This window comes from Botryllus schlosseri, chromosome 9 (assembly GCF_051294905.1).
Source record: "Botryllus schlosseri isolate E-star chromosome 9, Bs_hap1, whole genome shotgun sequence".
Lineage (NCBI taxonomy): Eukaryota > Metazoa > Chordata > Ascidiacea > Stolidobranchia > Styelidae > Botryllus > Botryllus schlosseri.
This window is the reverse complement of record NC_137244.1, coordinates 16,815,090-16,836,500: the sequence shown is the minus strand read 5'-3', so window position 1 is coordinate 16,836,500 and position 21,411 is coordinate 16,815,090. Positions and strand designations below refer to the sequence as shown.

The following is a 21,411-nucleotide window of genomic DNA, read 5'->3' as shown; positions in this document are numbered from 1 at the left end:
GCTTTTGACAGTCCATGCGAACGAATTAAGACTGTTTTCAAAACTACTTACTTACTTGAGTAGATTTAAAGGCAGTCAATTCTACTTCTACTTCAAGTAGTTCTAGCTGGCTAATTGAAAAAGTACTTCTACTCGTACTTGAGTAGAATTTTTCGTTGCTACTTCTACTTCTACTTGAGTAGCCTTCTTGGCTACTTTGACCACCTCTGCATTCTGGTTTCATTGTGTGATATGACGATAACAGGGGGCACGAAATATTTCAATGTCATAAAGGGGGGCGTGTCTAAAAAGTTAGAGAACCAGTGGGCTAAACTAAATTTTAATATTTCAAAAATGGATGAACAGCAAATAAACTATTCTGAAACCTGTGCTGAACCATTTCCTACACCACGGTCAGAGTTTTATTTTTAAATCTCTGACCAGTAACGAGGCTTGCTGCAACAATTGCAAAAAGGAATTCAAGTTTCCAATCAAGGCTTCATCAAACTTGATCACGCATTTGTTGAGATGTTATCCCAATCTTACCTCCAATCTTGGCCAAATTTACTGGGGCCAGAAATTTTCGTGCCCCAATGTTCATCAAATCCAATCTAACAGTTTCCGACCAAGTGAAAATGTAAATGCGAAATAAAATGTTGTAATTCGTAGTTATCAGGAGGTTCTTTCCTTCTGCATATATTTTAATTTTACACATCTTATCCGTATCATCCTTATCGCCGACGCCTTACCAATTACATTTCATTATCCTCACTCAGCTCTGAGTGGCCTAATCGTTTGATTACATTTCATTGATTGTCCTATAGCCTATTCGCTGTTAGTCGCTCAAACTTTTGTTTGTTAACAATCGCTTGAAACATTTTCTGTGTTTGCAGTTTTCAGTACTCATGATTAGGAATAGTTCGAATACGTTCGAGTTTTTTTTTTAAATTGAATGATATTCTACGTATCATCAATGAAACATGAATAGCTTGAGATTGTTGCTGGTAATTACATCACTACGGTTATCAAACAACGCCTATCTACCGAATCAATTACATGTTTAGCAGTAATTGTAATTATAATTGTAATTGTAATTACTTACATGTTTAACAGTAATTGTAATTGCAATTGTAATTTGATATTTTTAGCATTGAGTAATTGTAATTGTTATGTAATGGATACATGCAAGGGAGTAATTGTAATTGTAATTGTAGTTGAACTGAATTACCACCCCCTACCCTGCGTGTAAGTGTCGTTTCAAATTCCTTGTCGCCCGGAAAAATCTCAATAGGCGCGAGCGCTAGTGGGTTATCGTAAAAACTTGCTAATAAATGATTTCAGAAGCCTTGTTTCAACTCATCGCATATCATCAATTTCAAAACCAACCATTACAAAGCTTCAAAAATGTAAATTTACAAATTTAATGAAACACTACTGAATTGTCTGGCCATATCAAAATATGGATAAGCCCATGACGATATATATAGGCCTACAACTCATGCATTACTGAATTGATTCAAGTACAAATTTAATATTATTGCCATTTTATGCCAATTCGATTTTTCCTATCTTTTGAGAGTGCTTTTGAAGCCATGCTGCCACACGAAAATGATGGACACGACAATCACAGTCAGACCAATTCCTATCATGTAGCTCATGAACACAGCCAAGCCGAACCTGGTTACCCGGAAAAGTGACGACGCAATAATGGGAAATGTAAATCCACCAGCACCAAACATAAAATTCCACACTCCAGACAACGCACTGTGCATCGCAAAATTTTTTTTCAGATCAACGCGTCCGTCAACGGCAATATGCAGCAATTCGCTGAATGACGAAATAAGCGTTAGTCCGCAAAGCAGTCCAAGCAGTGCCATGGCCGTGTACGCCCACACTTTTGGGAGAGTTGGAGTAAATAGAAATGGAATAGCGCACATTCCAAGGAAACCAAAGACCAGTATTATACGTCTCATCTTATTTCCATAGCTTGATACAAAACCAACAATTACCGACACAATGCTGTACGTTACTGACATAACGAGCATGGCTAATCCCACCTCGACCACATTAAACCCCAACGGAATCAAATATATCACCGATAAAGAGTCTATAATGCCGAAACTACCGTACGTTGACAATACTACTCCTAATATCAATATCGCAATAGGATTTGTGAATAATTTGGTCGGCTGGAAGTCCTCACATGTATTCGATTCCTTCTCGTAGCTCTTCAATAAACAATTCGCTGCAGGGAACATCGGGAGGATCAGTAAGCTAGATGCTATAAACGGCAAAAGAATTCCATTCGATACAGTAAACAGAACGCTACCAAGCAGCGGACCACATGTGTATCCAGTTGAGGCAAATGTTTCCGCGATACCGAACGCAGTTCCTGCATGATCCGGAAATTCTTGACATATGATGGTCAAAGCAGCAACCAGGTAAGCTCCTTGGCCACAACCTTGGAATATTCTGATAATACTTCCCGCGATTACGATAGTGGTCGAATCTTTGGCTAGCTCCAAAACACCAAACACTGCTTGTCCTATTCCAAAGCATAACAGTCCACCAAGAAATAATGGCTTGGTCCCGAAGTAAACTTGATATTTTCCGAAAAAGGCGCTGCTCACAGCCATTACGACCATTACAAGCTGGACAACCAAAGAAGATTCCTCGGTATTCCCACCTCGGCTTACTATAACTTTCGCCATGAATGGAAACGGGGTGCTCACGCACATAAATACGACTGCATGGCCAAAAATGATCAATAATAAAAGTATCTTCTGACGGGCAGTACTGTCTCTCCATATAGACTTGCTTTCTTCCGATTTCGCGACACTTGCCGTCGGGCTATTCGTAGCAAGAAGGAAAGTTCCCTGCGATATGGTCTCGTCCTCGGTATCTACCATCGTGATATGTAAGTTCACGCTTTCGATGAGTCCTGGCGGAATGTTATATTGGTCACACACGAGTCGCTGTTGAGAACAAATTAGCGTTGGTCAGGCGGATTTATTCAGAATGCTTCCTCAAGGATACGAAACAAATTTTACGAAGGTTATTCAACAGATGGTCTCACCAGAATAAAGCTTCGTTGAGCGGTGGATTGCTGACCTTTCCACCCTCATATTTCAAAAATCCATAAACCGTATCTTAGAGTATAGTTAATTGGATGACCGGCCATTGGTATCTCACCGGCTACAGCAACACTACTGACTAATTTATTTTATCATTTCAATCTTCATCTATCCCTTTGCAGCATTTGTGAAAATGAATCGGCAAATTACGTGGGTTTGGGTGTAGAAATGCTCAAAATTAGCCATTTATCAGAAGACGAAAAATACAAATAAAATCATTGAAGGTTTTCCCCATGGCATTTTACATATCCTGAGAACAAGTGGGGTACAGCCTCACTGGCCTTCCCTGACCTCGCGCCCCTGTACCTCAACCAACCATAAGGTATTTAAATTTATTTCAGATATGCTGTCGCGTGAAAGTATAAGTTGAGACATGCCTTGCGCCCATCCAGTCTATGTATGCGCAGGAAAAACGATAGAACTTGCTATACATTTTTGATAGTCCCAAGACTCGGTAACTGTACCGTAATATCCGTAAGGATTCAGAGAAGTCGTCAATCGTATACAGAAACTAGAAACAGAGACGGAACGGCTACCATTCGGCGCACACCGCGCGTAATCAAACTTTCTCTATATACATGAATCAACAAAGTGGGTGGCCAGACCCAACGACGACTGATATATGCGATCATGGACGATATTTAAAGTCTCCTTTTTCGTATCAACCACGTTTGTTACTGCTTACGATAATTTAGAGATGGAGCAAGTGACCGCGTCGATGTTATATTACATCCCGTCGTCAGTTAGCTGAATTGCCTGTCGTTTTCCGGGTGACAAATCAACAACGAGGAGCGCGAAAACTGAATTGATGAAAGTATTGCGGTAATGTAAAGCGTATCCGATGTAAATACAGGGTACGAGCTGTTTATGTGACTTGTAAGAAAATTAGCCACTAAAATGATAGATCGCCGAATATAGCAATGCTGATATTACAGCAGATATACAACCTTTATTTTCAGAGATCTTTATTATCCTTCTCCTCTTCGGACATTCAGATAACCAGAGACACCCTTGTCATCGTGTGTCGACCAAGTGTCCATATAACACAATCAGTACAAGGCACTTGTTGACCATAACAATAAAAATCCTCATCAACGACAATTTGCTACAATATCAATACTACTCAATAATAATGCGGGCTGTCACGGCCAGAATATCTCTAATAGGCCCACCAGATGTATTCTTTTAGGACAGTGGTTCTCAAACTTTTTTAGACATGCCCTCCTTTATGATAATGAAAAATTTTGCGCGTCATATCACAAAATATAACCAAAATGCTAGCAATCCCAACGAATAGTTTGATGGCATAGAAGGTTATGACTGTTGACGAGGTAATTCTTGAATATGAAATTCGGACTATGCACAGAGCGATAACTATGAATTGGAGGCAACTGGAACGGAGCGCGAAAAAAGTTTCCAGTTGACCGCAAGTTCGCGCCCCCCTTCAGATGCTTTCACCCAGTTTGAGAACCACTGTCTTAGGAGAATTCGTCCTCTTTTCGCAAGACCTGTGAATGCTCCTCTCAGGACGCTCAAAAATGTCCAAATGTTGTGTGTCTGGTAAGTTCGAACATTGCAGTATAAGCCCACATGTAAAAAGGCCCGTGAAATTGAAAAATATGGGTTTTGTGGGCTTAGCCCACTTTCAGTGTTACTGTATGGCAGTGTTGGGATGACTCGAGTCACCTTTTTCGTATGACTTGACTTGACTCGAGTCACTTTGCTAAAATGACTTGACTTGACTTGACTCAGCGTATCAGAAATGCGCATTGACTCGTGACTCGGAGCAAAATTCACGAGTCAATTTCAAGTCATCAAGCAATCGATGCCGATAAAATCACCCTATCTTTCATATGGTCGGATTTTTCGCGAAACGCTGGTGTAACCCGTGAAAGCGACCAATCATTCAATGATCGTGCGTTTTACTGAACCTCCATTGTTCTCTCACAAATAAATTGACCACAAATGAAGTGATTGAAGCATGCAGCTTACGTGGTCGTAAACTAGTATAGTAGAATAATTTAATAGCAAAATCTATATTTCTGTTCTCTGTTCTTATACCTTAACCAAACCTCTTGTTTTATTTAAATTGAATTCGAATATAGTTTATATAGTTTTCAACGATTGGCGCAGGCTCGAATAGTATCATATCAATTTGTAAATGGGTAATGTATTACATCTTAATAATTCGTTTCTCCAGTCTCTATTTTGACGGGTAAAATGAGCCTATGTATGTGAACGATACAGCACCTTCTTGCTCGCATATTTACCTCTATATTCGTTCATCGATTCAGAATCAATGACCACGCAATCTGTATTTCAGACAGCAAGCAAAATGCAATGACGTAAGCATGCCTCATACTTCGAAAAGGGAACTTGACTTGAATTGTGACTTGACTCGTGACTTGACTTAACTTGACTCGACTTGACTCGAGTCACCTCCAAAAATCGAGTGACTTGACTTAACTCGAGTCACCTTCGAAAATCGATTGACTTGACTTGACTCGAGTCAAAATGTGCAATGACTCGAAATGACTCGTGACTAGAAGGTAGTTACTTGATCCCAACACTACTGTATGGTAAGCTTATGTCATAACGTGTCTATAGTTTGGCTAGGATAATGTATTTTATCAGCAGATTCTTTTATTAGTCTTTTTTATTCCTTAAATTGAAACAACCACTTAACAGCCAAGTAAATTTACTTTAGCATTATGGCGCATAATGCACATGTTAAACGGATATTTGTTTGATGCAACCACACTGGTGCAAAGAAAGAGACAACTTATTTGTTGGTTCAGTTCCTAGCATCGGGGCATGAAAGGTGTGGTATGGAACGGAATTTCGGTATTGAATATGTAAATATCCAAGTATGGTATGTTACGGATTTATTTTAGTATGATAGGGAATTCTTTTTCCATACATTCCATACTTTGGCAGTTTTTCCAGAACCTGACATTGCTCCTACTTTCGGTTTATCAAATCGACTGCATACCTCAGAAAATCTGACACTGACAGGTCTAATGTTCATATCTTAAATTGCGACTCAGACACACCAATGCCGATCGACATTTATTTGAAGATAAAATGTTGTGCAGCGCGCATATGAAGGAAATATTATTAATGATAGTTATTCCAATCCGAATACGATAAAAAATATCATTCTATATTCGACCGCTGTCGCGTTACTGCTTGCCTATCGTAACCTCCACTTCGTAAACTATCAAGAGGAGTTTTAAATTCGTAGAGTCTGAAAATGTAGCAGTTACATGAATATTTATACCAATTTGCTGAACTTGGAAATCATTCCCAGTGCTTTGCTCAGATGATCAATGATCATCCCGCAATATGTTGCGCCATGTCGGTGTCCAACACGTATTGTAACTTCCTTAAATCTGGTTATCCCCGATAACAGAATATGCATCCTGATGTTAGCTTATGCCAGGGCATGGTATGGTATGGTATGGTATGGTATGGAAGTATGGTATGGTATGGATCAATAATTTGGTATGGAATATGGAACGATGCAAGTATGGTATGGAATGGAAGATTTGAATCTATGGTATGGAACGACATTTCCATACTTCCATACTCTGGTATTTTATACATTTTATCGTGATCTGTGCAAGCTTCATGAAGCGTACGTTGTTCGCTGTTCACGGAATACGATCGCTTTTGTTATGTGTGAATTATTGAACGCTGTGTAGGAACAAATACACGCTTATGCTTATGCAACGGTTTTTGGAGCACCTGGAATGATACAATAATGAACACAGTAATGTTGGTCCGATATTCTACTGAGTCTACTATAGACACAACGTCTCCGAGCGTAGTCTATCATGAGACGCAATAATTGGTAATGTAAGCTACTCCAACTACCTCATTCCTTGAGTGACGACAGCTTACCAGCAATCATGCTGCAATGTACTAATAGCTCAATGCGATTGATAATAACATTTCTTCTGAAACGTTATCCGCCACATTTACACTATTTACATACCGATATATTTCATTGGTCATTTCAAACGCTCTCGCATTAGGATTATAGATCAGAGAGTAGAGTAGATATAGTTTGAAATTCTCGCCACGCTAACCTCAACAAAATACTGTACTAATAATCACACAGATCGCTGCAGTATTGACCACCTGCAGCTGGGGCATTTTGTGGGTGCGCCCATATTATAAATTATTGTGCGAATATTTACTTCAAACTTGCATGTGCCTCATGCCAATGTATCGGAAATGCGATGATATGCTTATGGAGAGTCCTAGATAATAATCCGCTGACCATCTCATTTTGCTCGCAGAAGCTGTAGACGTATACACGGCACCTCACCACCGTGAACCTCACCAAAACAGACTCTGTAAAACTATTACCAGGAATTAGATTTGCATCATGGCTGGTTTAAGCAATAATTACACCCGAAATATCAATAATACAGGTGCTAGAAAAGGTACTTTACCAGGGTTGTAACCAAGTCACAAGACTCCAAGTCACAAGTCAATCTCACTTTAATTGTTTTGACCCGAGTCAAGTCGAGTCATTTTCAATTCACTACCGAGTCAAGTCCGAGTCCAAGTCAGCGAGCAGAGGGTCGAGTCCGAGTCATGGTATTATGACTCGATTCCGAGTTCAAGTCATTGTGTTGATTGCTTAATTTCCTGTTAAAGTATTGGTAAACCCGCCTTTTATAACTCTATTTATGATATCAAATGGTTCGAATTTATAGTATACTAATTTTCATCACTTTTAGCAGTTTCTGGTCGCATTGTCAAGTACCAGTACCAATAGACAAAATACCAATAGTGTGGTTACTTTAATATTCTTCGAAATTACAATGAAATGTCATTCTTGGCCGTCTGAGTCTCGAGACATATGACTTGGTTCGAGTCATGCGCAATGACTCGAGTCCAAGTCGAGTCAATACGCAAATTGACTCGAGTTGAGTCGAGTCATTTCTATATTTTGAGAAAAGGACTGAGTCAAGTCGAGTCATCAGAAAATCGTGACTCGAGTCGGACTCGAGTCATTACAACCCTGTACTTTACTTATGATATTGAAGTATTTGAAAGTATGGAATATGTATCAAGTATGGTATGGAACAATGTTGGTATGGTATGGAAAATTGCAAGTATGGTATGGAGAGAGTAAGGCAAGTATGGAGTATGGAAAATCCTCGTTCCATACCATACCACACCATGCCCTGCCTTATGGAGCTAATGAGTACGACCCATACATGGGCGGGAGAATCAGACATGTGAGTTGTGACCCGCTGTCGCCAAATCCCTAGTGATTGTAGCGCTGTGAAATTGTATCCTAAGATATATTTTAATGGGGCAATATCTTTTGTTCGACGTCACTCTGTATAGATGATATCTCCATATTACTGCTGGCAGTGCGTTTTAACAAAATAGTTTTACATGTCATGAGCTTCTGCTGTGATTCCCCAATATTCTGGTATATATTTTACGTTCCGTCTTCGCCGATGATTAGGCAATCTACATATGCATATGCCATATGACATATGCCACTATGATATTGGGATCGGATTGGTGAATCAGGCCTGTTTAAATGACTTTTTTCCTCCAAAGTAATTAAAATATAAACGCCGGAAAATTTCGTAGCATCAAAAATAGAATGCTATCTGAGAAGGTGGGCAACTGCGAAAGTATGGAAAAAGTGTCAAATTTGGTATAGAAGAACGTTGCGATGGTGTGGAAAATTTTAAGTATGGTATGGAACGATTGAGGCAGGTATGGAGTATGGAAACTTCCCATTCCATACCATAACATGCCCTGCTTAGCATCTTCACGATTGTATGTAATTTAAATTAAATTTCGTGTGAACAAATTCACGATTTCGTTAGAAATGATCACTCCTTATTGTCGTGAGTTAAGGCAGTGGTTTTGAAACTTTTTCAGGCCCTGACCCAAATCTGAGTTGTAGTGGCATCTCGCGACCCAAGCTTCACCCGTCAAAAAGAATACATTTATAATATTAATAGGCCTATGCTACGAGTTTACGGGCATGTATATGGCACAGAGAACGCACAGTTGTACGTAACGCAACGCTGCTCTATGAAACATGTCTGACAGACTCGATTAAAAATTGCGGTGCATTATATTCCTCTGCGCGTCGGGTTTGTTGTCTACTCAGTGCTATTCAGTGCCGACCATTTCGTCGACCGGACATACTAATATCGAAGGTTTTAGGCCACTAGTGACGGTCAATATCAGCCAAGATTATCGTAGTAGACCTTATTGGCACCACACTTTGCCGAGACGTATGTTAGCCTAAACTCCATTTCTTCATGTGTACCGGCGCGGTAGGGGTTGGCCTCTATAAGTACCTGTGTCTCATAGCCCCACAACCGCTCTTTGCACAACCCTACACTAAAGCACCCCAACAGTTTCCGAGGTGTTTTATAGAGAAACAAATATCGAACAAATCTTATCATGAATTCAAATCAATCTTTGTAGCACAAAGGTCAACAACTTTTTCATGATCAAGCCATGTTCTAGTGAAGACTTTCTGCGTGTCTCGCTTATTGGCTGGTACCCAACTCAGTGACTTCGTACAAACAACCCACAGGAAAGCACTCAATGCGCGAATAATTTTTTTGTTGCAAGAAATTCAACAAATATAACAGACATATTACAAGATCGATCTGGTGACGTAGAGATCCAAAAGTACTCGAATCTGAATCGAGTATTACTTTTAAGGATTCGAGTCGAGTAGTAAAATATGATTTTTTTCGAGTACTGAAAGTTTACGCTCGTCGCCACTGAAATTCGATTTATCGACAAGAATTGTAGTTTCGATATTTTGTTTCACTGTGGAAGCCTTGAAACCTTGACAGGCCCTATCGCAACATTCGGAACATATCGTACAAAGCTACGCAGGTTACTGGAAATAACACATTTCCGAAGTCATGATCATCCCACAACATTGTCACAAAGTGCAATGAAATCGGTATGGTCGAAATAATACCACCAAAGTATCATTATTGTGATGAATAACTGGCATATTATTCTTTGGAGTGGCATAAAGGGTACATATTTGAACTTTGACATATTATATTCCGTTGTGACGTCATAATGAGCGATACTCGAATACTCGACTCGAAGCAGAATTCATAATTAAGAATCGTATCACTCAGGTACTCGATTTTGCCCAGCCCTATAGTCGCTACCCATACTGTAAGAACCCCCGAGTTAAGGGAACCGCAAAGTATTCATGGGTGGAATCTGAAAAATCAAATTGATTTGTTGTTTTTGTGTCTGATTCTGTAACTTTTGCTTTATTTTGTTTACATAACTTTTGTCTGCAACTACCATGTAATTTATAACACCATCAAACTCAAACGTAACAATTCTACTTTCGTTTCACTTGCAGGCAAGAAAAAAGTCCTTTTAAGGTGCTTTTGTGGATTTCGAAATCTCAATCGTGATTACGAAGCACTAATTCCCACAAATTAAGAATTTCTTCCAGGGACCGGCAGAATTCGTTCGACGGGCTGGTGGTTAGGGACAACAGCTATACGTTATACACTTGGCGGTATTGCGCTGATACATTAAGCCGTTGGCAACTAATGTGCCAAGACGAAAAAAATAATGTACAATGATTGTAACACACGTGATATCAGAGAAAACGTCTACACCTGCATGAGTCAGTTTTAGCCCGTTCCAGCCCTCGACGTTGTGTTCGACTTACGCTTACCATAGCCATACCTATAGCCAGGGTTGCCATCGACATGGACCCAAAAATAAGGACAGTCGAAAAATTAAATTAACATGAAAAAGCGTTTTTGTTCATATACTGTATTTATACGAGGCGTGGCATATCACATTCCATACTTTTCACCAGAAACAATCTGCTCCAGCAACTCCCTGTTATTAGAAAGTCCTTCATGGATCTCGCGACAGCTCAGTTCTAGGTTTACCTTTATTTAAGGCCGAAACAGCACTTCGTCAGCCCCCCCCCCCCCCCTAAGGTGATAAACCAAATTTCTACACCTGTTAGAGGCGTCAACCAAGATGGAAAAAGGCCGCACACCAAGTTTAGACAAAATCATTTTTGAGCGTATGGAGCAGCAACTCCAGTAACAATGCTTGTAGTCTTGGTCCTGGCCGAAGAAAACTTATTTGCAATGTTGGAATCGGAGAATATTGCTTTGAACAATTGCGATGTGTAATCGTTGACGAGGAATGATTGCGGGTGTTTGACAGTATATAATGCCTAGGTACCCTCTGCATCAGCTGGCTTGTAGTCTGAGGTCATTGGTGCTGATCGACTTGTGGAAAAATTATTCATCGACTGGCTCAAATTAATCATCATGACACACTTCTTGTGTTTTGAGGTATCAATGTAAGTTGAAGTAGCGGTCTCTCCTATTGCGCCAGGCTGATGTCACAATTGCAGATATTGCTATGTGCGAAACACTCGCCCTTCAATCTTCGTTAGATACCGTTGAATTCTCTCTCATAATCGACACGAAAAACGATTTACGCCTGTTTATTTCAACTAATCAGATTTAGCCTTCTTTGTAGCTAAAACTATATGCGCAAGTGCAATATAATTTGGAGAAATTTATCAATGATTTATAGCTTTACTACTTTTTAACCAATGTGTCGACTGCACTGCGCCTTTTTTCACTACGCAATAAATGCTGCTTTCCTCACAGCTTGAGCTTATTCTGCTGTGGACCAAACAGCAGTAACCTGGCATTGCTGTTTACTGCTAAAATGACGTCCGTTGCGGTAGCTTGGTACAGCCGAAACTGCTGTACCACCACTCACTGCCCTAGCTGTCTCACCACTTAGAAGTCAAATCTTGTGGTGTGTACGTCACGAGAGTTCCTTTCACTTATGATGTCATAAAATCTCGATGAATAAGCTTAATTTTAGAATATTGTTATACCAGAGGAAAACGATCGGAGTTTTGTAGCGGTTGAAAATAAGACAAAATAAGGACGCAAGTCGAAAATAAGGACATTTCTTAGAAATAAGGACAGTCGAGTTTTCTAAGACGTGGCCCTTCAAAATAAGGACAAATCTTAGAAATAAGGACGGTATGGCAACCCTGCCTATAGCGTACATTAATGTCGACAGCTTCTCACTCTTTAGCAAGCGGAACAAAGTTTCCGAAATCGTGCATACCGGTCATCAATTATGATCATTCGGAAAGTGAATCGAATGTTAAAGCACTTCACTCGATTGTGTAAGGAAATGTTAGCCTCATAATGAAAGATTTATATAGCCTACTTCTGCTTTCGCGGATGAAGTATCAACATGAGCGCTAACTGCATATTGCCATGTTAGGTTGGTTATGCGGCGCTGGGGCATAGAACAGATAATTGTGTAAAGAAGCGAGATGATAGGATGATGTGTTTGTCATCAACGACATTTCAAGATGGGTAACTGGGTATTGTACATTTGAACATTTAGTATGCCGGTCTTGGAATATGAAGTGCGATGTAGGCCTACATAAAAAGATGTCTTCAGCCATGAGCTTCTCCGACGTCTCGCAAGTAGATAAATCCATTCCATTGGATTGGGCATAATGACCTATAGGAATTTCACAGACTGGTTAATGTTAGTCTTGCCCATATCGAGTGACATTGTGTGAAGACGATTTTGCCTCTTGTAAGTAGGGAAATCAACGAAGTGAAGGCAATTGAATTCAAAATATTTTTTCTTTTGACTTCATTTTACTATGCTACCACGTCAGCGAAACATCATCGGCAGCTAAGTAGGCTCCTGGGGAAGAGATCGGTCACTTAACTTAAGTAGCCGACTTTGTTATCATTTATCAAATCGATGATATTTATCTACGTAATATTTGAGCGCTCCGAACAAAAATACGAATTCTATAACAGTTTTCTTGCAATGCATTTTTATTGAGGAATCGAGAAGCCTCTTTCCTATATCCTGGCATAATGGACCAAAACGACATCCCCATCGCCAATGCGGAGCATATAGCGGATTTGCCAGCAGGAATTCACGTGAAGCCGATTGGTCTATGGAGAAGCTCCACAACTCGTCAAAAGTTGCTTTTGTTGTATCTTGTTGGCGGCGAATTCATCGTGTACCTCTGTGCAAGCTCTCCGAATCCGTTCATGCGCAAAGTTGTGCTACAAAGAGGTGGAACGGCAATCGAAGCATCTGTTCTTCTGCAAGTCCCGCTTCTCTGCATGGCAATTAGCAGCATACTCTTTGGAAAATCCCAATCATACATCAGCAGCAAAACGCTATTCCTAGTCGGTTTGATAGGTTATGGAATTTGCAACGCCAGTTTTGGCTTGCTGTATTTCGTAGAAAGCAAGGACGGATTCGTCTATGGTGGGATTGGGATCAGAGCTATTCAAGGCGTCGCCCATGGCGCGTACGCGGTAGCTTCACTGACGATTATGTGTAATGAATTCACGGGTCACGTCACAAAAGTATTCGGCGTAGCTCAGTCGATGATCTCTGTTGGGTTTATCTGCGGACCTATGCTGGGAAGTCTGATGTATGAGATCTCGGGAAACACATTGCTACCTTTCATGACATCCAGCGGATTTGTTCTCCCGCTGATACCGATGGGTTACTGTTGGCTTGGCACCAGCAACATTGATAAACGACACCGCAAAATTCCGCTAATGGAAATAATTAAACAACCCATACCTCTAGTTATGATCATGGTCATCATGATGACGAGTGGGGTGCTTGGGTTAACTAATGTTATAGGTCCGCATTACTTCACGTCGACAGGATTCACGATGCTGGAAATCGGATCAGCCATGTTGACTCAAGGTACCGCGTTTGCTATTACAGCTTTCGGAACTGGGTTCATTATCAGTTTTGGGTATACGGTACAGAGAGTCATTTTTGCTATAGGTTTGATCGGGCTGGTATCATGCCAATTACTATTTTCTCCCGCCCAGCACACGACGGGAATTTATGTTGCTATCGCTTTACAGGGAATATCCTGCGCTTTCCTGCTCATTAGTGCTTTTAATAAGTTTCTGGGTGAAGCGGCTAGGAGAAATTCAGAGCACACTTCGACTTTAGCGTTCCATGGTGCCGTGTCAGGAGTTTGGAATTTAGCCTCGAGTCTGGGCTCGTTCGTGTCTCCACTTTTAGGTTCGCGATTCTATATGTTTATGCCATATCGGTTCGTAGTGCTATCTTGCCTCGGTATTGGCATCGTCCTTGCTGTTCTCGCCGGCTTATTGGTTTGGGTTCTATACAAGGGAGCCACAAAGCGTACGAAATGATTGAATGTGAATTTCGCCTCAGTATTCTTCTTAATTTGTGGCCATATTACTGGAGTGCTCATAGTATGTATAGGTCAGCCGCGGCCTACGATATATTCATAGGCCCCGAGTCAACGACAACAGCGTGATCACAGATCAGTGATCATAGAAATGAAAATTGAAATTATTTCGGTACTAACCACGTACAATTGAATAGTATATTCATATTGAAATGAACCCGAATATTGTCGGCTGACACTCGTCAGGGGTAATCGTCAGCAACTAGTGGAGAATTGGAAAGAACATTGTATATCAACAATCGCATCACAAAATATGACGTCACCCGCATGAAATTTCGAATGAGTGAGCGTTCAATGTACTATATTTAAGTGATACACGAACTCCTTTTGTTGACTACTAACCATGTATTCACAATATACGCAAGTTTGCTCTGCGGTGTATCTCGTCACCTATCAGCGTCAGCGGTATCTAAAAATGCCTGGAACGAAAGTGGAACGGAATTTCACTACTAGTAACAGCCTGTTCCATGGAATATTCCTCACTGTTGGGTCATGTCTAGGGCGATTTTCCAAAATTGTAGCGTTAGGTCAAAAAATTGTGCAAAATTGTAGGGGAGATGTGGTACCGATGAATCAAAAATCGGAAAATGATCGCTGACCCTGAAATGTTCAGCCGAAAACAGCAGATCTTTTGCTGGCTCAGCACTTTGATACAAGCTCTGGCTATTGCGCACATATACATGAATATCCGTCTTCTCAAAAAATATTAATGGACGTTCAAAATTTGTTGCTCGAACGTGTCATCGGTCCCCACCCGTTGGGTCCAATGACACACGACCCGGGACCTATGACACATATACCCTAAAAAACACAAATGTGACTACTTTTCTTTCTCAGTATTATAATCTAAGCTACAGCAAGCCAAAGAAGAATGTTTGGTCGCAACTGTCAAAAAATAGAATAAATATTAACTCAAATGTTGTGATAAAATCACGTTTCGATTTAGGCTCGGACTTATAAATTTGAGGGTACATACATATAGCCTGAAAATCGACAGTGTGACTTCCAAATACCTCGTTATAGCGATAAAACATCATATTCCATCATTAAATAAAGATTTTCTATACGTAGGCATGTTTCATTTGTTTCGTGATTAGTATGCTTGATTATTTTGCTTGATTCGGCTATTGTATCATCGGTCCCCACCCTACGAATTTTATACATAAATCGAAAAAAAGTCCACTCAAGGAAAGTACTGAAAAAAATAATAGGTGCCATTATACAGCCTGATACAAGCCCTACACTTCACAATAAAAATGATTGCAGGTTTGTTCGTGTTGAAGGTTACAAAGAAAAATGTATATGTCGATCTAAATTTAGTTTACACCCCCTAAAACAAAAATCATCTGTGAGAGACCCCATTACTCGCGCACGTCGAATTTTTTTGTATGTGAGGAAAGATTTTGCCAGCATGCAATTGTAGACAAGTTCATGGAGTACAATCGTGGAATTATCATAGAGAATTTTCAAAGTATTTTCGGTCCCAGTAATCCATCGGTACCACATCTCCCCTATTTAAAAGTAGAGATGTTTTTGCAACCTGCATTCATTTCGTTTGTATCGTAGATGCTTGCACTGTCGGTGAACTTATCATTTCACATCTTACTGCTACGTCTATCCGTTGTAGACGGCCCATTCCATGCTCATTGTGAACCATCAACGGTCAAATGAAACAAATAGGTCGAAATGGTGTTATGTTCAATGTACCGCAATATCCTAACTTGAGCAAGACACTGTGCGGACATTGGCTCTTGTATCAAGAAGCTTATGATGAAAAATTGTGATGCAGTTATAGACAACATCATCAGAATGAAGCAAAACGGTGTGTCACAGGGTTCTATCGACTCGAGTCGCGATTTTCTGATGACTCGACTTGACACGAGTCATGACTCGAGCCAAGTCATTTGACTCGAGACTCAGACGGCCAACACCGACATTTCATTGTAATTTCGAATTATAGTAAGGTGACCACACTGTTGGGATTTCGTCTATTGGTACTGGTACTTGAAAATGCGACCAGAAACTGCTAAAAGAGAGGGAAATTAGTATATTATGAATGCGAACCATTCGATATCACCAAACAGAGTTATATAAAGCGGAGTTAACAAGACTTTAACTGGAAACTGAGCAGTGAGCAGTCAACACAATGACTTGAACTTGGACTCGAGTCATAATACCATGGCTCGGACCCGACCCTCTGCTCGCTGACTTAAACTCGGACTTGACTCAGTGGTGAATTGAAAATGACTCGACTTTGCTCGAGTCAAAACTATGAAAGTGAGATTGACTTGTGACTCGGAGCCTTGCGACTTGGTTACTGTGTCACCAGCAAGTGTACGCATAACTTCACTGTTGCAACCAACAACTGCTGCTGTTGAGCGTTGTTTCTCCATTCTTGGCAACCTACTTAGTAAGGACCCGAGAATGTAGGAAAGTTTCTTTCGTTATAGGCTACCACAACAAATTTTGATTATTTCTACCATAATGCATAATGTAACTACTGGAATTCTTCATAGGTCCCGATTTCGTTAAAATAAAGATTTTTCATGTGAGCATTTGTCAGTTTTTAATTCAAATAAGTTTTTTCAGGCCAAACTACTTCGTAAGGACAGACAGTTCCAACCAGAAATGAAGATAAATATTACAATTCTAACATTATGGGGTAAACACCTAATTTACATACATGATGTCAAAATTTTGTCAAAATTAAGTTTTAAGTTCAAAAAATGCCAAAATTTCGACTTTTTTTAGGCACAAATCATCGGTTTTTAGCCATTACACATCAATTGGCATCACCAAAGTAATTTTAAAAAAGTGTGACGTGATTGGCGAACTCTGTCTGCAAATTCGGAATCAGCATATTCAAATTAGGTAAACTCAATTAATTGCGTGAAAAAAATGTAAAAGTTGAAAAATTTCGCCTCGTGATCGGCCTGATATATAATGACAAATGCATTCGAAGCACGATTGACAATATAAACCACTCACAAGCTCATATCCCTCGATAGAACGTAATACGTATATGCCGCACGACTGCAAGAATAACGTAACATAATTTTCTTCATATTAAGAACAGATTTTAAAAAAAAATCACTATTTTCGTGTATACTCTGTCCTGTCGAAGCAAGATTGGGGTGAATGGATTTAGCAACAGTTATAGTGAAATACATAAGTGTGGAATAGCGCTGGTCGTATAAAAAAGTAGGCCGATGCGAAATTAACCTGAACTATATTTACCAAATCATGGTCAAGTCGCAGATCGCGAATTGAGAACCCTCATCCAATAATATTTATTATTATGAATAGTAGGAATAGTGATGTTCGTGTAACATATGATAATTCGGTGGTTCGCGATTGCAAACGAACCTTGGTAGGTTCTACCTCGTGGAACTTCTTGAGGAATAAATAAATTGACTCTTCGGTGTCATCGCGTTTGAGAAAACCGCTTTGTCCTTCCGGTATTTCAATATCAATACATGATGGAACTTAGCATTATGACTAGAAATCACCAAGTTTATGTATCAGTTCCACTGCAGTCATTGCCCCAAATATTTCAATGACTTCTTTACCTCGGAATCATAAGCACACAAGTACAACACACGTGCGTCCACGTCGTCCAAATACCATATGATCGACCGAAAAGATCATCGCTCTATCAAATATGCCGGACCTGACGTGTGGAACAGTATCACGACGGCCATCCGACAGTCGACGAGCATGTCCATACTAAAGTCGAAATACAAGCAATTACTACTATACTAATTACTAATCCGTCCTCAAGATTACCGGACCACGACCTGAACTATCGATCTCGCCTTCCATGACATGCCACCCCAATTTTTGCCGCTTGCTTTTTTCTGTACTATCGTTTTTTACTTTTCATTCAGTGTGCACTAGTGCATGCCTCCTCTTTACATCGCCTAGACCAAGGTGGGTGTCTGATTCCTAAGACTACTTCAAGTCGTTTTGAAATCTCCCTATCTTTTCATTGTATCGCATATTTTGTTATGTATAGAACTGATATAAATTGCTAATAAACCGAACTGAACTGAACTGAAATGACATCACATGGACCAATATGTTGGTGTTTATTATCGTGTTTATCGTGATAGAGGGGATACTTAGCCAAGATGTTATCACAATGTCCCTCGTAGGATTGAAACATCCATGTCAATGAATTACTTTATATATACTTTCCGAACTACAAAGTGTGAAAAGTACTTAGTTTAGTCAAAAAATATGTTAAGTAGATATGTAACTTCATATTCACAGAAACCACCATCGCATGTTAACTTGAGACATTCATTGTATAATGTTGTGACTTGTGACGACAGATAGTAGAAATCCGTTCTATACTTTCGTCGCTAAAGATTGACGAACTCATGTAGATCCACACTTGATGTATGGCAAATACAATGAATTACATCCTAGCTAGATTGTAAAACTACTGTAAACGATTACTATAAGACAAATTGGACCACACAGTTTAGCAACAATGTTTTAAAACTTTACGTCAGTACAACGCTGTGCTCTCTAACATGGGCGACGGCATGGCCATGGCGACGGTCATAGTTACCAGCAAGTAGTAGTATTTTATAAAAGAAATACAAATACCACAAGACTCTAAATATGATTACTTTCATTTTATTTCGAACTATGAACTGCGCACAATACCTGAGAACGCTTTTCAGGAATCGATATTGGAGCTACCGAGAGACTAATATCTCCTCGTAAAGCGTGATCTTATATGTGGAAGTCCTCAGCCATTTTTGAATCGTCTCGGTCTTGGCAGTGTCTGGGCCATTGCGCGTCAAGACAACATGCCCACTCACATCAGCTGATTCTCCCCCGATAGAATGCTGTCGCCATCGCCAAAGCCAGTTCAGTTAGTGATGAGTATAGTGAATAGTGATGTTGGGCACTGGACAATAGCTTATTTTGAAACAACAACAACACTGATATTTTGAAACTGAAAATTTCATCATAACAAAACGCGTTCTTCCCGAATCTCAAATCATATCGCGGGCCGCATGTTGGTGACCCCTGGTATAGATCATTGGTAAGGAATGGATGTTCTGATGATAATGACCGCCGAGCGTAAAATGCTCCATAGCCATGGTCAAAGGTCAAAGAAATTTTTTGGTCCGTTTAAACAGGGGTGGGAAGTCTTTTCTGTCAAAAGAGCTATACATTTTCAATTGTTAATTCCTATCCCGTGTGGAGTAAAGATTCGTGAATTCAATACCCTGTCAAAATCCCCTATTCTGGAACATTTGACTGTGAAAAAGAACAAATTGAGTTCGTAGCACCCTGGGCGGTTCCACCCCCGCGGTGAATAGGACATTACATCACTGATACGAAAGGGGGACTCCCCGCTATCTGTGAACGCGTGTTTCAGAAATTACCTTTTTGAGTGCCGCGACCAAGCCGTGGAGATCGATACAGATGGTTCTAAGACGGCTACAGCAACGGCTACAGCAATTTACATTCCATCACGGTCAGTCCGTTTTAGCCAGATCTGCCCGAGTTTTGTTTTACCATTTTTCAAGTGTAGAAGCTATAGCTATCGTTGATGCCATATCGTGGATAAATCAATCATTGCAGTCGAGCCGATAAATGTGTTATTCTGACAGATTGTCTTAGTGTTCTGAATACAATCGCTACCCTGAACCGCACACTGAACAGAACGTTCAATAAGATTTTCCTCTGTTCCTGCTGTTGGTAGGAATGGGCGTCGACGTTGCCTTCTCCTGGGTTCCGGGACATAGTAGCATTTCCGGCAATAAGGTTGCAGATGAACTTGCACGTTCCACCGCCGCTTTCGCATTTGACAGTCAGGAAGTACCTGAAATTACCTATAGAGATGTCATGAACGAAGTACGCGAATACGTCCGGACTGTGTGGCAGACCGAGTACCGTTCCACAGAGACGGGAAACAACTACAAACGTTTCCACCAAACGGTACAAACGACGTTTTCCTTAATGCAAAGATCGCGTTTGCATGAAACGAAAATATTCCGTCTCCGATCCGGCCATTGTCGCCTAAAAGGGCATTTATTGAAAATAAGCTGCATCGACACGCTATTGTGTGACTTATGCCTCGTACCCGAGAATGTGGATCACTTCCTCCTCGCATGCCCAAAATACGATTGGCACCGAGCATATTTGATTGATTTCTGCTTGAACTTGAAACTTGAGTTTACCACAGATAATCTTCTCGTACGGCCAGAACTTCTATCGCCTCTCGTTGAGTTTGTCCTGGCTAGCAATGTGTTGATTGAAGCATTTTTTTAGGTGAATGATTTGCGACATGTAATACGAATTTTTTGCCGTGGCGCACCAGACCGATAAGGTGATAAGCGCCACAATGTCCCATTTTCACAATTAAAACCAAAACCAAAATATAAAACTTGTTTCAAACAAATTGATTTCTGTATGATGGATTTGAACATTTTGTAAACTGAATTATATATATCGCTTTCGTGAGTGGATATACTTCTTATGTCATCCGTAATATAGAAATTATAATTCGAATACTATTCTACCACCGACGAGATCGTACAACTTGATATGAAAATATACTATATCGTGTCGCCTATCAGCTATAGTTAGGCTACCACATCAACATACCGGAGTGTTGGGCGAGGACAGAATCGCGTGATTTGAAATCATTGGTACAAAACGAAAACAAAAAGAAATCAATAGCGCTGTTCTAATTGACTCGGAAGTTATTTGCGTGCGCGATTCCTCTTATTTTTCTGACATTATTGAATATCATTACTAAAGGATATCGAAAGTCTGCGTGTAAACCACGTATTATTAAACGACACTTTTTGGAAAACGCCGCAATACTACTGCATATAATGAGTTTAGGACAGTTCGGACAGCATGGATTTACGAATGTCGCGTCCGCTATACGATTCAGCAGCAGGCAATACATCAAAATGTTACTTCATAGAGCATCAGCTGTTCTTATAACCGGGC

General features: G+C 40.2%; 2 protein-coding genes and 1 long non-coding RNA gene across 3 annotated transcripts in view; 1 reads left to right on the top strand and 2 right to left on the bottom strand.

Moving 5' to 3' along the window:
- Window positions 1-21,411, bottom strand: part of LOC145446194 (uncharacterized) — a 239,069-nt gene that overhangs the window by 194,318 nt on the left and 23,340 nt on the right. The window lies entirely within an intron of this gene.
- LOC145447322 (MFS-type transporter SLC18B1-like) lies at window positions 1,312-3,525 on the bottom strand. Its single transcript, XM_080325746.1, has 2 exons — window positions 3,056-3,525; window positions 1,312-2,954 (listed from the first exon to the last, which is right to left on the bottom strand). Exon 2 carries the CDS (start codon window positions 2,886-2,888, stop codon window positions 1,545-1,547), a length of 1,344 nt encoding a protein of 447 aa, XP_080181872.1. The 5' UTR covers window positions 2,889-2,954; window positions 3,056-3,525; the 3' UTR covers window positions 1,312-1,544.
- Window positions 12,252-14,379, top strand: LOC145446652 (MFS-type transporter SLC18B1-like). Its single transcript, XM_080325003.1, has one exon. The coding sequence runs from the start codon at window positions 13,049-13,051 to the stop codon at window positions 14,366-14,368; it is 1,320 nt and encodes a 439-aa protein (XP_080181129.1). The 5' UTR covers window positions 12,252-13,048; the 3' UTR covers window positions 14,369-14,379.

Excerpts from the sequence above, each read along its gene's own strand:
- LOC145447322 (XM_080325746.1), bottom strand. The coding sequence starts at position 2,888 with ATGGTAGATACCGAGGACGAGACCATATCGCAGGGAACTTTCCTTCTT.
- LOC145446652 (XM_080325003.1), top strand. The coding sequence starts at position 13,049 with ATGGACCAAAACGACATCCCCATCGCCAATGCGGAGCATATAGCGGAT.